At 43.3% G+C, this 17,515-nt stretch overlaps 1 protein-coding gene across 5 annotated transcripts in view; it reads right to left on the bottom strand.

The window, feature by feature from the left end:
• Nucleotides 1-10,141: 10,141 nt before the first annotated feature.
• The window catches only part of EML1 (echinoderm microtubule associated protein like 1), a 129,957-nt gene continuing 122,583 nt past the window's right edge, over nucleotides 10,142-17,515 (bottom strand). For all 5 annotated transcript variants that reach the window (XM_014957574.1, XM_014957570.1, XM_014957571.1 and 2 more), the window contains 3 exons: nucleotides 17,267-17,362; nucleotides 12,027-12,157; nucleotides 10,142-11,711 (listed from right to left, as the gene is read on the bottom strand). In XM_014957574.1, coding sequence (XP_014813060.1) covers nucleotides 11,586-11,711; nucleotides 12,027-12,157; nucleotides 17,267-17,362 — 353 coding nt within the window. In that variant the 3' untranslated portion in view covers nucleotides 10,142-11,585. The remainder of the gene's footprint in view (nucleotides 11,712-12,026; nucleotides 12,158-17,266; nucleotides 17,363-17,515) is intronic.

Below are 17,515 nucleotides of genomic sequence, written 5' to 3'. Positions count from 1 at the left end.
CCGGTCCCCGCGGTGCTATCCGGGCAGCGCGGCGGCGGGCAGCCCCTCCGCCGGCCCGGCCATGTTGCCGGCTCCCGCCCGGCTGCGCTGCGTGTGTCTGTGTCTCTGTGTGTGTGTGTGGGCAGGACAAAGCGCTGCCGCCGCCCCGCTCCGCTCCCACGCGCGGTGGGGCCGCCCCGCCCCGCGCAGCCTCCGCGGGGGTGATGGTGATGATGGTGGGAGGGGGATGGAGGGGGGGAGCCCCCGCAGGTGAGGCGGGGTAGGGGCGCGGCCGCGCATCCTGCGCGGAACCCACGGACGGGCGGCTCCGCGATCCTCCCGCTCCTCGGTCCCCCCGGTTCCTCGGTCCCCCCGGTGCCGCCGGGGAGAGGGAGCGGGGAACCACCCCCCCCCCCCACCCCCCGAACCCTTCCCGGCTGGAGAAGGGAAAGGAAGAAATTCCATTTCCAGTCAATCCAGCAGGAAAGTGGTGTTTTCTGCTCCTCCAGTGTGCCCAGGTGGCCAAGGAAGCATCCTGGCTTGTGTTAGGCATAGGGTGGCCAGCAGACACAGGGAGGTGGTTGTCCTCCCGTACTCAGCACCAGTGAGGCCACACCTGGAGTGTTGTGTCCAGTTTTGGGCACCTCAGTCAATACCACAGAGATATGGAGGTGCTGGAGCGGGTGCAGAGGAGGGCAACGAAGCTGGTGAAGGGCCTGGAGAACAAATCGTTTGAAGGAGCTGGGACTGTTTATATAAGAAGTTGTAGGACAGAACATTAGAAGTTCCACCTAAACATGAGGAGGAACATCTTTGCTTTGAGGGTGGCAGAGCGCTGGAACAGGCTGCCCAGGGAGGTGGTGGAGTCTCCTTCAAGACATTCAAACCCAGCGTGGACAAATTCCTGTGCAACCTGCTCTGGGTGGACCTGCTTTGGCAGGGGGGTTGGACTAGATGATCTCCAGAGGTCCTTTCCAACCCCATGTGATTCTTTTCAGTTTGAGGAAGAGGAGACTGAGGGGTGACCTCATCACTCTCTACAACTACTTGAAAGGACATTGTAGAGAGGTTGGTCTTTCTCCCAGGTAATCTCCTGGGAGTCCTCCACTTTTCTCCTTCCAGTCACCTCCTGCCAGCCCAAACCACCTGATGATGATCACCACCAGTGGGAATAGCTTCTTTTGCAGGTCCAGAGCCTGGAGCTTCCCCTGCCCATCCCCACATCTCTTTGCCTCTTCCCATGCATCACCCACTAATAAAAGATGATATTGAAGGTGGTATCAAGGACCTGGCACAATATAGGACGAAATACTGCAGTTGTTTCTAAGGTCTTTCATACGGAGGTCACCACAACTTCACTGGCTCTTGTCAAGAGTAAAGGCTCTTCCAACTGTGTCCATCTCCCACAGATCTCTCCCAGTTCTGCATTATCCACTTTGGACACAAAACACCCCCCCAACCCAACAACCAGGAAATCCCACAAGAAGCAGTGGATTTCCAGGCAGCTGGATCTCTGTGCACATCGTGTCTCCCTCCCTCCGTGTGTCCATGTCTCATTTAACACTGCTCCAAACGCTCCTGGAGACCTACCTCCATCTCCACATGCCATGATGGGCAAGGGAGCTGCAGCCCCTCTTCCTGCGTGCAGAGGAGTTTGGGGAAGGTGCAGGGATTCCAGGGGGAAGGTGGGCTGTGGGGCAGCGCCTACAGCTGGAAAGCTGTGCCAGGTCTCAGGGGGACCTGTCTGTGGGGCAGAGCGCGCAGACTGTGGGACCATGCTGGAGGCTATTAAGCATGGCACAGCCTGTGCAGGAGGTATGGAGCGAAGCAGTGGGGGCCATTTTTAACATGGATGCTTACATTTTCATTTCCATTTCTCTGAAAAGTTAAGGTTTCCATATATTGAGGCCAACGCAATGCTAATTTTACTGTAATAGTAGCCTATGCCACTAGAATAAATGTTGCAAAAAATCAAGCCCATAGATTTGATGCCCTAGAGACCTTTTTCACCACTGGCTTGTCAAGCTTTGTTGTTGCCCACTGCAGCTCAACACTAAACAAAAACATGCTACAATGGTAACAACGACAGTAATATGATAGCAACAAAACCTGTGGTGGAAGAAACGTGTGTGCCTTTTATTCTAGGCCATGCTTGCTTCTTGATAGCGACAGTGGCTTGTAGAAACCCATCCACGCAATTTGCGATGGGGTTGCTGGAGGTAGCAAGCTCATGAAGAAATAACGAGCAAAAATAAAACCTATTTTCTTATTACTATCATCTGACTAATCCTTTAGAGTGTGGGTCACTGACCAGCTCAGGCAACATATGGGAGACAGCATAAGGCAAGGAGGATGCTTATTAAACTAGAAAGTTTCACGGCAATTGTGCTAGAATTTAAAACACGATTAGAAGACCAAATCCATATGGGAGTTCATTGATTTATTTTTATTTTTTTTTAATGTAACATCCTTAAGCTGGGCTTATAACAGGCACAAATCAAATAGGTAAAGAAATGTGTGTAAATCACGGCGTGGTTAAGGTGTAAAGCTAGAGTAAGCAAAAACACCTTCTGTGAAGAAGACTTTTCTCCATGTGTGTGTGCTCTGCACGGCACAGAGGGGCACCTGGTGTTGTGAGGAGACTTGTGAGCCTTTCCAAAGAGCTGAAGCTCCAACCACCGCGTGCCCCAGCGCTGACACATCCCGCCCCCGGCAGCGGCCCAGAAGGGGCTGAGAAGAACAGGGCAGGTCACAGGGGTGGTTTCCAGCACTCGTGGCTCTGTCCCTGCCCTGCCTCCGGAGAAGAGGCGCCGTCCTTGGGCAAGTTGCAACACCTCACTGGCTATAAACTTGTGCAACGTCTACCCTTGCGAAGGGTTGGGAGGCTTAATTGCCCGCGAGGTGGCTCGAGAGTCGATGCAGAAATGCGGAGTATGTGATGTTATGGGTCAATGATATTGGCCGGTTTATTTATTCTTATGTAAAGAAGCCAGAGAGAAAAGGAGAAAAAAAAATATGTGCTGTTACAGATGCCAATCTTGCTGGCCACTAATGGCACAAAAAGAGGAGAGCAGTGTCAAAAATGTTTGTTATATTAGAAACCACGAGGGTTCTTCATCAACATATATGGGTTCAAGTGCCCACCAGATCACTGTGTTGATTGAATGATGTGACTGAACCATGTAATAATTGCTTTGCTGGGACAAATCTTACACTATATTGCTATCAGAACTATACCTCTTTTAAGAGACTTAAAGCTGTTCATTTGTATGAACACATATTTGTATATGAACACATTTATAATCATCTCAGACTATAGTCTCCTTGATTCACCTGCTCTTTGCCCAGGGGGAAATCCTGGCCCACCACGGTGCGTCTCCATCCTGGTGGCCCTCGTTGGCCTTTCCATTCCCCCTTGTAGCTCTTCCTAATTGTGACTCCTCCTGCACAGCCCAACAAAGAGCTGCACAAGAAATTTGCTGTCCCAAGGGTCACGTCCTCCCTGGCTGAGACCTCCTGCACAGCAAGCCCTGATGGATCTGCTACCTCCAGGTCCTGCTGCAACAACTGTCTGGATGCAGAGACTTCATGTTAGGAGGAGAAGGAGGAAGAGGATGCCTTTCTTGAACTGTCACATAGCCTGGGGCAACATCCTCTGTAAATATCCTCCTATCAGGAGCTCAAGGTCATCCAGTTGTTTTTCTCAGTGAGTCAATGCCACGTCCAGAGCTAAACGCCCGTGCAGCAAGAGTCCCATGGGGACTTTTTTTCCCACTGAATTTGTCCAGCTCAGAGCTTTCTCTTGAAACTTACAGGCTTTCCTGAAGGCTTGTCCACAAAAATATGCTCTTTTCAAAGAAAACAAATGTCCACAATAGCTTGTTTTACACCCCTTCTTTGAAAGGCTCTTCCTAAGCAGGGAGGAAGCCTTGTGAAATTCACCCTTGAGAGGAATTCATTATACCGATTTATTATACAATGTCCAGTAATACACATATGCACTTATTTCTAAAAAATTGTTCCTCAGACAGCAACGTGACTCCTAACTTTGCCAGAGCTGGAGTTGGATTCCAGTTGTACAATTTCATGGACCCCTCGCTGGGGCAGGGACAACGTGATTGATTACCAAATTCAGGCATAAAGTGAGATCCCCAAAATTCCCAAAATTCAGAGGGGTTCAGTCCTGGATGTTTGGTTTTCACCCATCACGATGCTCGTGTGGCTTGGCCACTTAAACATTCCCAGTGATCTTCAGCACCCTTTGACAAAAGTTTAGGTCCCATCTTTGATTTGTTACGGCAGCCCAAAAGAAAGCCTCTGCAACCGGAGAGTCTCAAAACCCCAAATTTCTTTAGCAAGGCTTCATCCAGTCTCAGGGTGAGAGGAGGAGGAAAGAACCAGAAGAGGCTGGAACAAAGCATCAAGTGGCAGAAGGCTCTGGCAGGAGCTGAAGGGGACAGGGGAAGACAAACTAGAGAAAAATGAGAGAAATACAGAGGTTTGGGATTTTTTTTAACTGGAAAAGGAAATTAGATGAAAAGAGCAAAAATGAGGAAAGAATGAAGAAGGGAAAGAAGACCAAAGGGAGAGTGGTATAGGTAAAGGCAGAGAATAAGTAGGAAAAAATACACCATTTATATAGTTAAGTTCTGTTTTATTGTATTTCCCCCAGTGCAGACGGGAGCCAAGGAAAGGAAGGGTCCAGTTGTGCTCTCAGGACAGTGCTGGGGGATAGTCCGTGCCTTCTCTTGGGCAGGGAGGACCCCACCAGCACTTCTGTTTTTCCCGTTAGGCCCCAGGAGAGCAGGTTTGCAATGGCCAGGAAAGCCAGAGCAGGAAGCTGCAGCTCTCCAGGCGGGGAGGAGCTCCGCTTCGCAGGCAGGCCCTGGGGACCTCTTAGGGTCTTATCTGTCCACGGCCATCAGTGATTTTTCCTTCCCAGATTTTACACGCAGCTTAAGGAAAAGACAGCAGTAAACCTCAAGTGCCCAGATGTACGATGCACGAGAGCCAAACCAGGGTGTTTCCAAAGACCAGGCTTCCTCCCGGGGTACCCGGGGGTAACAGTGGTCCAACCTCCCCAGCAGCATCCCCAGAGATGTGTTTTCATGCCAGGGCGAGGGCAGACGGGCAGGAATGGGAAATAGAAACACACTTTTCCTTTTAAAAAATAACTTTGGCTTCTTTGATGAAATACATCCTCAGCTTATGGCTTTCCAAGGCTGGTATTTTGGTACGGTACGATGTATCCCACCTCAGGGATAACACAGTGCCCTGGGAGGACAGTCTGCACCTCTGCTGCCTCTTGCAGGGAAGGCTGTACTGAGCCAGGCAAGGAGCCACTTCATTTTGTTTGTTTTCTCATAAAAATCCCCTTGGTCCCAACTGTTGCGAGGTCAATACTGTTTGGGCTTGAGCTTTTTAGAAAGAGGCCGGGCTCGTCACAGCCGGGTAACAGAAGCGGCAGCATTCTCACTCAAAAATTAGTGGGGAAGATCTCAGCCCCGAGGTGATGCCGTGCTCCTGGAGGCAGAGCCAGGGGGGGCTCTCCAGGCTGCTACACCATGTGTGGTCAGATCTTCTGCTGAACAGCAGCCCTGCACACGGGAAATGCCAGGGGGCTTTTCACTCAGACTGAGCCTCCTGTCAGCTCGCTCTCCAACTGCTCCAGCCCCAGACAGAGGCTCTCACAGCTCAGCTCCTGCTCTTTTTTAGGTGCTGTAAGGGGGCCAAGAACACTCGAACCTCTGGCACAACGGCCTCCCCTGTGGTTACACACTGATGTCATAAATTCGGAATGATGATGTCAATGAAAGCTGCTGAAAAGGCGAAGCTGGGCAGGAAGGAAGGAGCCCTAAAACGTCGACATTTGTCTTAATGAGAAACCGAATGCAGAACGAACAGCCAAGGCAACTGATTTTGCAGGGAGAGGCGTTCTCTTCAGGCTGCCTCAAGCAGACGGTTCCCCCTTCAGCACGTCTGGGCGGTGCGAGGGCAATGCAAGGCAACGACAAACTGCAATAATTTAACGTGGCTGCAAAACTCATCCAGCCTTTTTTTAAGTTTTGCTTCCTAACCATAATGACTGAACAGCCTGAAGCAGATTTCTTTAGCCTGCAACCTGGAATCTGGAGCAAGTGTAGCTCACATAGTGCTGAGAGCCAGGATCAGCTGAATTTGCTTCCCTCTGGCTACATGTTTATTCCAGGTAATTCCACAGCTCAGATTTAAAAAATGTTCATCTCTCAGAAGCCCCTGTTTAAAAACCCATTCACCTGCATGGAGACCCAGAAAACAGGTCACCAGTCTCATGGTTAAAACCCCAGACTAGACCCAGAGGCAGCCTTTAAGGTACAGATATGTCCAGTCTGAATGAATGGAAATGTCTAAATTAATTTAACGTAGATGGCAGACAGCCAAAAGGCAGTAAAACCAAACCTGTGCTAAGTTGGGGCTGAGGAGGTAGTGAGGAGGAACCACATTGCATGGAGCTCAGGACCTCAAGTTGTCATAAAAACAGACAAAATGCAAGGTCCAAAGAAGGGTCCCCCAGAGTCCGGTGACAGTAACAGCGCAGCGGCTCCTCAAAAGGAGGCACCTTCTTACACTTCCCCGTTTGGCAGGAGACCCAGGGGAACCTGCAGAGCTGTGAAACAACCTGATTGACAAACGTCCCCCAAGCAGGGGACACAAATAAGGTCCACCAAACTAGTGCTGGATGGCAACCTCGGCTGAACCGTCAGCAATACCTCCGTGTAAATGATCGCTCAGTCTTCTACAATTATTTAATGAATTCAGGGGGCAAAGTCGTTCCATTAAGAAAAATGAAATGGCCGTGGAACCGCGTGACTAAGGAGAAACATCAATCTCTCCCAGCAAGAGCGTGAACCGTTAATGTACTCACTCATCCGGCGGCCTCCGTCCAGAAGCAGACAGATCTGGGTGTGATTCTGTCCTTCCCTTCGGGAGCTGGTTCCTCATCTCCCCTCTTTTGGGTCTTCTGGGCTGGGAGATGCTCTGGCGAGGACCATCCCTTCTGAAGGGCAGCCTGAAGAAGCCAGAGAAGCACGGCAAGGACCGGACCCCTCCAGCGTCGCTGTGAATCCCAGCCAGGGATGGAAGGAAAAGATTTCTGTCTAGGCTTCTCCTAAGTCTGTTCTTTTCACTAGTAATTAAAGTGACATTTTCCCTGCCATCTGTAGGATTTGTGAGGGTGCAATCGAGCAACAGCCCGAGTTCCAGGGACGGAGGAGAAAACACAACAAGAAGACCGCCTGCTTCTCTGAGCAGAACCTGCAGGAAGGAAAAATGCCAACCCTTGCAGAAAAAGGGTCTGTTTGCCCTTCCAAACTCTCGTCACAGGAATAATTTTGAAGGGAAGTAATATCCTCTAATATTAGTTCTTTTGAAGAATAAATTTCATCCAAACAATTTCACATAGGAAATATGACCTTGTATTAATTAACTTTGTATGAATTAGAAGAGTAAAAATTCCATTTTCACAAAATTGATTTGCTTTGTGAGAGCATTTTTTTAATAATTTGAAATGGTGGGGCTTTTTTAATTCACTACCATTGAAAAAACTCTTTACTTTCTCTTACATTTGTCTCATCTCCTCTCTTCATTGTTTTTTTTTTTTTTAACTTTGGTGCGGTTTTTGTGTTTTGCTTTGGGTTTTTTTTGTTCTGTTGTTTGGGTTTTTTTGTGTGTAGGTTTTGGTTTTTGTTTTAAATACAGTAGCTGAATTTTTTAGAGATTTCTGGAAATTGTTCATACCTGTCAGGTTTCAACAACCTGTTAAAACCAAGCACTACCAAAAGTGTCTACATAATAATGATCTTTCAGATAATTCTGTATGTGCTATTTGACTTACTAAGTTGAAAAAGGCTTTAGTTTTGATATAATACAAATATGTGTCCTTTAGGAGTTAAAGAAATATATGAAAACAGGCAGGAGAAGTAAATAAAATCATGAAAAGCCTCTACTTGAAAATGGGCGATAATCCTAAAAACCAGGTTGAGTCTACGTTTGTTTTGTAAGCATATAAGAGAGGGAGGAAGAAATCTTTTGAAAGCCTGTGCATTGTTTTCTGAATAATGTAAGACTTAGAGAATATACATTATTAGCTTAAGTAGCTAATCACTTTGAATATCCTGACGCAGAGGTGTTACCTGAATGTACATGCCCATCATCGTTTTGGACAAATACAACGGTTGTATGGGTGTAGTGAGCGTAGGATCCCCAAATCCCACTGCTAAATGGCAGATATCAGCAGAGAAAAAAAAAAATCCCTATTGTAAAATGTAAGTATGTGATATACATTACAGGGCTGCCTACGGACAAAGGGAGGACAATCAGGAAACGCCAGGATGGTGCTGAAGACACAGAAGAGCAATACGAAGGGAAAAAACTCAAGAAACAGGAATTGAAACAGAAGAAAGTTGAAAGGGGATGGCTCAACAGCTCTACACGAGAACCACGAAGAGATGAGTCTCTTCTTTGAGGAATGCTCTGGCTGCTGCAGGCACCATCAGGGGAGGGAAGGAGCAGAAGCCCAAGCCCTGGAGCCCAAGCTCCAGCCACGGACCTGAGAACCAGCCTGATGGTAGATGGGAGAGCAGGAGATGACAATGGCTGCAGTCAGAGCACCAGGTGAAGGAATCAGGTGGAAAAGTCCTGTGTGCTGGGGAATGAAATACACAAAGTTCAGGAATAACTTTCTCTCTCTTTTTCTTACTTTTTTTTTTTTTTTTTTAAATAAAAACCAAAAAAAAAGGGACACTCCTGAGAACACAAATAAATGCAAGAACCGAGGAACAAGGGTGGAAGTGAGGAGAGCTGAAGATTATATATAACAATGGCAAAATTGTGTAGAATTTCCTGGATAAAGAAAGAAGAATCACTCAAACGGATATTTGGCTCAAGATGTTACCCAGCACTTGCCAATTCAGCTAATACGTTTATCAGGTTTTCATAGAGGAACAAAGACACATTTAACAGCAAAAAAGCTAGAAACAGAGGAGCAGCAGAGGCACAGATGGGATGGGATTGTTGAAAATCCCCTTTGATCAGTAACCCTAGGGATGAACTTGCAGGATTCCTCCTCTGTTTCTTGTAAGGGATAATAGTTCAAAATGAAGAAAGGGATCACAAATACATTATAACATCCCAAGAGCAGCACCGTGGGAGAAGGATGAAAAGGGAATGAGCCAACCCAATTTGCAGCTCCTGTTTTCTCTCTTGCAAGTAATGACAAATCACCCACAGTTGTGAAAGCAGAAACCTGAAAGCACCCCATCTGCAAATGCAATAAAAAAATAATATTTAATAAACAGAAGATTTCATGGCATAATCTACCAAGTACCCAGACAAGACAAGAACCTGTCACAACCTCTTAGGATTAACCCTAGCAAGGGCAGGGATGTTATGCCTCAGTTTCACACACTTCAAGCGGAGGGAGATGGACATCACCATCAAAGTAAGTTGTTCCAGTGCTCCTCTGCCCATTTATTTTATTCTCCACAGTGCTCCCTCCTCTGTACAAGCATTCATAGAACCGCCCAGCTAAATCAGATGAGGAAACCAAGGAAAAGGGTTTTCTGGTTTGTAGTTGGATTTTTGTTCCTTTTCCCCTGAATTGATTTTAAGCTGGGTCCATCTCCCAGCTGGGTGCTCCCTATGGGCACACAGCCCTTGTGCTGCTGCACGGGATGGGAATAAACAGCTGGGGGGGAAAACCTCTTCCTCCAGTGCCAGTAGGTTAAAGTGACCCTGAAACCCTGGCTTTCCTGAGGACAAGTTCCTAACACAGAGAGGCTGTGAGGTGCTCTTGCCACAAGCACAGCCCCGTGCAGAGGAATGAGCGCTCAGAAATAATTGGTGTGTGCCAGGAGGCAGAACCAGGGCAGTTTGCAGGTGAAAACCTGCGGCGTGTCCTTCTTCCCTGCCATGTCTCCCCAGGTCTGCATTCGGGATCACATTCCCCAGGTGATGCTCACACACGAAATTACGTACCCCAAAAGCTAGATCTTATTCCCAAATATTTTCAAATGCAGCTCTAAATCAAGAAATCACAAGTGTGTGTTGTTAAGTTAAAGCCCATCTATAAGTATTTCGTGTTGAAACAACGATATTTTACCAAACAGGAAGAATGCATCGAAGATTCACTTTAATACATGTTTATTGGTGTCCTGCACTTTCAGTGTAGGAGGTTGGAGATGTAATAAAAAAGTTTCAAAATTTATTGATTCCATTTCATTTAAATCACTCTAAACAACCAGTGCTTTAGAGTTCAGAGAATTAACGTTTACCGTCCATTACGAGCAAAATTTTAATATTACCTTTTTCGAGTCTGCTTAGAACTCCTCTCTTTTAAAATTCTTGATACATTCCTCAAAGTAAACAATACATTTTTAATCTGTGTCACAATCAACATTGATAAGGCCTTCTTAACCATTTTATACCACCTCCACTGTTACTTCATTGCAAAACACAATCTTGTTTCATACTATAAATATCCATCCATGCACAAAACACAGGGGCCAGAAGTTACACAGTAATATCTCATGTAGGCTTCCAAGACTTCCTTTACCCTCTGCAGGTTTATGGTACACTTAAAAAGATATCTTTAGACTTGGTGTACTTGGTCTTAAAATACAAATATACAATATCCATAAGCATAAAAAAGTAAAGCTAGATTGCCTTACCATTTGTTATGAACTGCTAAAATCTTATACATGTACAATATAGCATCATGCTGATTAATATACATATTAGTTAAATATATCAACCAATATTGGGGATGTGGCCAAGCTTTTTTGTTTTGTTTTCAAAAAGAAATTGTTCATATACAAGTAAAAAGATTTAAACTCATATGGAACACCTGAACCACACAGACATCTGTAAACTCTGCTGAGATATTCGGGTCAAACTGGGGCATAACCTGCTGATTCACTAAAAGGGAACACCACTCCTCACGGGTGGTACTCAAGGTGTGCCGTTCCCAAGAGAATGCAAATTTACCAGCATTCACATTTTCAGGTCCAAACCACTAATTTTTGCATCTTCCATCTTGGGTTATATTTTTTGTATCTATTCATCATCCTCCATCAGAAACAATTCGGTACCTTGACGTTGTCATAGATTTTTCTAAACAGGTAGATATACAGTACAAAGTGTAGATAGTGAAACAATTAAGCACATATATACAGTCTTTGAAAGGCATTTTTGTGACCATTTTAGCAGTGTTTCTAGAAAACATTTAAGATAGTCACATTCTGCTGATACCACTGTATTGCAAACAGTCAAGCCACATTTCTTATATTAAACTTGTACTGCATTGTATATTGTACAACGGAAAACGATTATTTTTAAGGTGTGACACAATGAAAAAAAAAAAAAACCAACACTAGACTGAGTAAGGTAACCAGCACAGGGCTTCATTTTCCTGAGGTTTGTAAGAATTTTTTTAAACAAAAAAAAAAAAAAAAAAAAATCACAGTGACCAGGCTAAACTGCAAACATACTGTTAAGTTTTAAACATGCAGTTTACTCGTAAGCTCTATGCATGGTCGACTCAATTGCGTACGTTCACACTGATGTTTCCTCTAAATGACTCGCCACTGCATAATACTTGTATCTTTTCCTCCTGTGGAGATGAGATGGGTGTCTTCACAGAGAAAATCTACATTAGTTACATGACTACTATGTCCACCGTAGACATGGCTTGGAGCCTAGAAAACACCATATTAGTGAGAATAGAAACTGTGAAAAAACATAACCTTATAAAAAAAACATTTATACAACGATGAAACCAAGGCATCACATAATTCTCTTCAAGTATTTTAGTATAAAATTAAATTTGAAATTTAATTGTAGTCTCAATCAACCTTAAATTAATCCCTTAGGCACATACATATTCCCATTCTTCCTCATTCTTCCTTTTTTTGTTTTGTTTTGGCTGTTGGTTGGGGGATTTTTTGTACATAGGAAAACAACATTTAATGCATTTGTGCAAGTACAAGAGTACATTTTTTGGCAATACTTACCCTAAACTGTGAGCATGGATACGAGAAGAGATGTACTTTGCCAAAATCATCCCCTGTTGATAGCAGTTTTCTCCCATGTGATCGACAGACAGCATTGATATCTGTTCCATCTGAACCTTCAGGCCATACACCTGAAACACAGAGGGACTAATTAAAGGTTTTTATAATTGAAATAAGTGTGACAACTTAAGTGTTTGTTAAAATATTAATAAAGGATTACTTGTTTTTTAAAAAAAAAAAAGGAAAACCTATAAAAATAATTGCAGCTGAGTCAGTATTTGTACATCAGTATCAGCAAAAGACCAGATCCTAATAGGAAATCAAAGACATAAACAAACACTTTCTTTCCTCTAGTCATCAAAGTGCTTTTTGCTTTGAAGAAAAGAATTCTGACGAATTATGGTCATGTGTCTAAGCCTAAAAGAATATTCTTAGGGTTATGAAGAAAAATAACAATTATTGCTTTTATCTTCCCTTCTGCTTTTGCATGAGCTAATGCAATTTCTTCATACTACTGTAGTCTAAAAATCTACCTATGTATGATTCAACAAACTTTCTTCGTATTAGTAAAGTCTAAAACTTATGAAACAAGAAATTACATAGTTTGAAATGTTATTTAGTAAATAGATTCCTCAAAAAGAAAATGAACCTACCACAATTTTTGAAATGCTTTGGTTTTACTGTAAGTAATTCTTCTCCTTCCTCACATACTCTACCCCTTGCTGCTCTTGCACAAAGTGGTGTTCTAAAATTACACTGTAGGCTCATCAATGCAAGGGCCTAATTGCTGCACCGCATCTTTAAAGCCTCTGAATACTTGCCTGTAATAAATTGGCAAGTATTCAGAATTTCAGATTTTTTTAGGAATTTCAGATTTTATCTAATCCCCACTCGACAGAAGTGATACCCAACTTTCAGAGACCACTGACGTAACCAGTTATAATGTGTGTTCTGCCATTAGGATTTGGCAAAAACCCATCTCTGAACATGTAGAATGAAGAGGCACAGAAAAGGTGTTTTAAATAACTGCTTCGATAAAAAGGAGGCTGTGTGATCATCAAATGCTAACCGAACAGGAGCGGGAGTCTTCTCAAGAGGTCACTATGACAAGCTGGAAATCACCCCTACAGAAAATGGTTTAAGAAACAAGATTGCCATTTTGAAATAGGGAAAGGATGATACCAGGGTTTTTCTTTGAAACTCTGTGCTCTTTCAAGATTTATTTCAGTGCCTCACTAACAGTTTTTCAGAATATGCAAACTGAATCCCCTTTACTGAAAAATTAGTCCTTTTCTTTTTCCCATCCTCTGCAGACATGGAAAGAGACCATTTCCTTTCTCTCATTTGAAGATTGATGCCATGTTTTTTTCTTCCTCCTCTTCTCTAAAATTCATTCATTACATCTCTTCTCCCAGAACAATATTTAGACATATAATTATTCTTACTAGTCAGCACGTTATCTGTGAGACCAACGTGCAAAAACCAGAAGCAGCTATTCCAGCTGGGACTGAAGCAGATACTGACAAATGAACGATTACTTCACATTTTGGATGGCATCCTTTTCATTAGACATCCCACTAGTGCATCTGCCTTTCCTACAACAGCATAATGCTGGTGACTCACGTTCCGTTTGTATGCAAGAGTTATCTGATCTTTCTGTGCAGATCTGCTCTCTTGCCTGCTCTCCTCTGGTCTCTGTTTGGACAACTGGGTTCTGCTCTCCAAGCCTGTAATCTCCTGTTTGTCTCTATTGAATTGCCTCCTTTTTTTCATCCCATTCCTCTGTTTCTCATGACAAATTGCTAATCCTGCAGCTCTTTTATCACCCATGCTATTAATAAATATATTCACGCATAATATCCAGCGTACAGTCTTCTACTCAGTTTTGAACCCAACCAGCCTGAGCTCTGCTTTCCTTGCAAAGCTGTCAGGCGCTGCAGAACCCAACCAGCCTGAGCTCTGCTTTCCTTTCCCAGCACCTGAGATTTCTTCTGTTCCTGCCCCACACCTCAAGTACTAATTTTTCCAAAATGGGGCATTTGATAGGGAACTGATGCCTTGGTTACGCATCCAGCAGCACATGGCTCTTGCAAGAACATACAGACCAGTCAGTTTTTCAAAGTCTTTAGTCCTTCCCATTTACGTGTGTTTGCATCACTTAAACATCCTCCCTTGAACACACTTCTTTATATGCTGTTGATTTTCAGTTACCTGTAACCATTTCCAGGGTGACTAATCTGTTCCCATGCTTGAAGACAGGTGTTCAACAAATCAATGTTCATTTTCCCCCCTGCCTTGGTTATGTTGATTTGCGAGGGCTGTGTTCCCATGCTTGAAGACAGGTGTTCAACAGATCAATGTTCATTTTCCCCCCTGCCTGGGGGATCTGCGAGGGCTATGCAGATGATTTGTGATTTTTAGGTGGTTCTGCCAGAGTAAGAAAAAACTATCCCTAGTTTCAGTCAGCCAGCAGCTACTGAAAAATCAATATACTAGAAGCCTCACGTCCTTGATGATGTGATTTTTTCTTCTACATCCTGTGGAGTAATCGCAGCAAGCGTTTGAATTCTGTTCATACTGGCTGCTCTGAGGCCCCAAAGTACTGAATAGTCGAGTGACTTCCAACATTACCAGAGTGGTTTCCAATTTATAATTTATGATCTTCTTCAATTTATTATTTTAGCCACTAACTTTGCACTTTATCCTCTCCATGTGGGCTCTGAAGGCAAATACATGATTCTGCAGATACTGCATTCATTCTTCTCCATTTTTCCAGTACTTTGCCTGTTCTCTGTGAGGTCCTGAAAATAATTACTAATGGACTCGAGATTATGCTAACCAGTGGTTTTTACAGATACAAAAAGGTTCATCACACTCAGATACTTTGAAAATATCTGACTTCTAACTACTTTCCAATCTACTCATTCTCTGCTGAAAGCAGAGATCTTACCCTTCCATTACTAGCCATCAGATTGCATTAAGTTTTCTGATAAAGCTATATTAAAAAAGAAAAAGTGTCAGTTTTTTTAACACTTCACTTAGAAGTGTCATCTCTCCTCTCTGCAGAGCAGACCAATATTGTTGTTGACCCTTTCTGTACTTGTCACAAGTACACATTTATGTTTAGGCAGTTTGGGTGTCTCCTTGGTCCTCCAACAGCTACTTTCTGCATTTCTCTTCCTTGTAGGACTGGTCAACAACAGTTTAAGCAAATTTGTGTCTTGCTCCCACTCCTATCTTTCCTCTGGGCTGGCAGAGTTTTCGCCCTCTATACCATCTAAGGAAATACCACATCTCACCTTTCCTCTAACTTCAGATCTTCCCTAACAGGGTTTTGGATTTTTGCAGTTTGCCTCCCTGAAGTCCATTATTTTCATTTCATTGCTCTTTTTCCTTCCTTTACTAAGGATCATACTTCCCTAATTCCACTGTCATTCACATTCTCAGTAAGTTCTTTCCAACTTCCCAGAATCAAATCTGGAAGAAACTCCCCTCCAGGTCCTTATCTATTTCCTGTATCAAGAGTTTTGAGAACTTGCTGGTTAACCACTGTACTGCAATTCCTTTCCCAAAAGACACTGGAATAGTTAAAATCTCACATCCTCAGCAATTCTTGTGGTTTGACTGATTCTGTTAACTATTTAAAAAATTCTAATGGTTTGATCTTTTTGGAAGGATGGGCAACAGTATAACCCTGGCACCATTAATATTCTTTTTTAAATCTATAATTATTATGCATTATCTTTGTAACTTCCCAGTCTGAATCTAACTGTATAGCTATGAATCCTCTCCATGCATTGACTATGCTTTCTGAGTAAGTTATAATCTTTTACTTTAAAATTCCATTCATTTGATGAACATCCTCCCAATCTCGACAACATTACTAAAAGTAGCAGCTACTTTTATTTATTCCTCACCCTTGTTGCTTTAGCTTACAATAAACCACTTCAGCATGGAGGACTGCAAGTATAAAAATGTATAGGCATTTTCTACAAGTTCCCCATTGTCCCAGTAGATGATTTTGTTCCACAGTCTGGCTCCAAAAGCTGATCTGTTGCAAGGGGGGGAAGAAAAAACCTCTCAGGTGTGACACGCCTCTCTCTGTGCACCAAAAGAAGCCCCATATTCTAATAGCACTATATTTTCCAGAAATCCAAATTATAAAGTAAGGAATACTCACCTAAAGTATTTCTCATCTCAGAATACCTGAACCTGATAACTGCAAAGACTTTGTAGCTCTGTAAGGTTGTAACTCAAATCCCAGGAATATGTCAATAGTTCTATGAGGGCCTTCATCCCTCACACGATAAACACACTATCTCAACATGCAGCCAGTCTTCTAGGATTTCCTCCTTTTACTAACTCTGCATGTTATAGTGATACCCAAGCACGGCTTGTCAGTTAAATTGTACAAAATTTGAATATGTCTTCCCAGCATATTGCTACTGCCATCCCATCGTTAGGCTCTAAAAACATGTGCTTTCTGGCTGCCTTCAAACACATCACTGCATCTATTCTGCTTGAAACATGGGTGAAAATCTTCGTCGCTTACTGCTTATACTAAAACAGACTCTTATCTGAACTTCTACCATGGCTTCCTATTTTACCCTGAAGACTCAAGAATTTGAAGCTTCTCACACTCAGCTTTTGTAAAGATCTGTCCAGTTCTGCACGTGTTATGGAATGAGTACAAAGCTCCAGAGGACACTGGGGAAAGCAGCTTCTTCAGAACTGGCAGAAGAGAAGTCCCATGGAAACAAACCACCCTGATTTTGCTACGTTTTCATTCTTTCTTGTCTCATTCCTTTCATCTAATTTAATTGCCATACATTGTATCAAAATACATTTTAAGTACTTAGTGACTGCTACCCATTTTGTGTTTGCACAGTAAGGGGATTTGGCCCAGTAGCTGCCTAATTAAACAATAATTCCACAGAACTGGTGCTTTACGTTAGAAATGATGAGAAGCAGCTCTAGTGTGACAGAAAGGGCAGTGTGTGATTTCTTCCTTGTCTCCCATTTATGTTGTAATTTAATATTTATACTTGAAGCTAGAAGACTATTAAATCAGAGTCTTTCTGGATTGAAATAAGAGGACAGATTGTAATAAAAATGGCATAACAGAAGTTCTGTATTTTTCCCCGAAATATGAATAGTCATGTTTCATAAGAAGAAGTTGGCAATCTCAGTGTTTGTTAATAACAAGAATGGTAAAAGCTTGTAAGAGGAGAGACACTTACCAAAAACATGGAATCCTAAAGTACAGGTGTAAGTGGCCCATTCTATATCTCTGGTTGTTTCAACACTCACAACTTGTTTACAGGCTGAGGGGACCCCTATAAAAGAAAAAAACCAACCACACAACAACATTTTAATTTCTCAAATTGTATAGGTTTTTGATTGCACCAGATGAATTAAAACATATGGTCTATCTTGGCAGTTATATGGTCTCATTTAAATTTTAAATCTGTATTAGACTGCCTGAACTT

Source organism: Calidris pugnax, unplaced genomic scaffold (assembly GCF_001431845.1).
Source record: "Calidris pugnax isolate Ruff unplaced genomic scaffold, ASM143184v1 scaffold211, whole genome shotgun sequence".
Lineage (NCBI taxonomy): Eukaryota > Metazoa > Chordata > Aves > Charadriiformes > Scolopacidae > Calidris > Calidris pugnax.
This window is presented reverse-complemented; position numbering and strand designations above follow the sequence as displayed.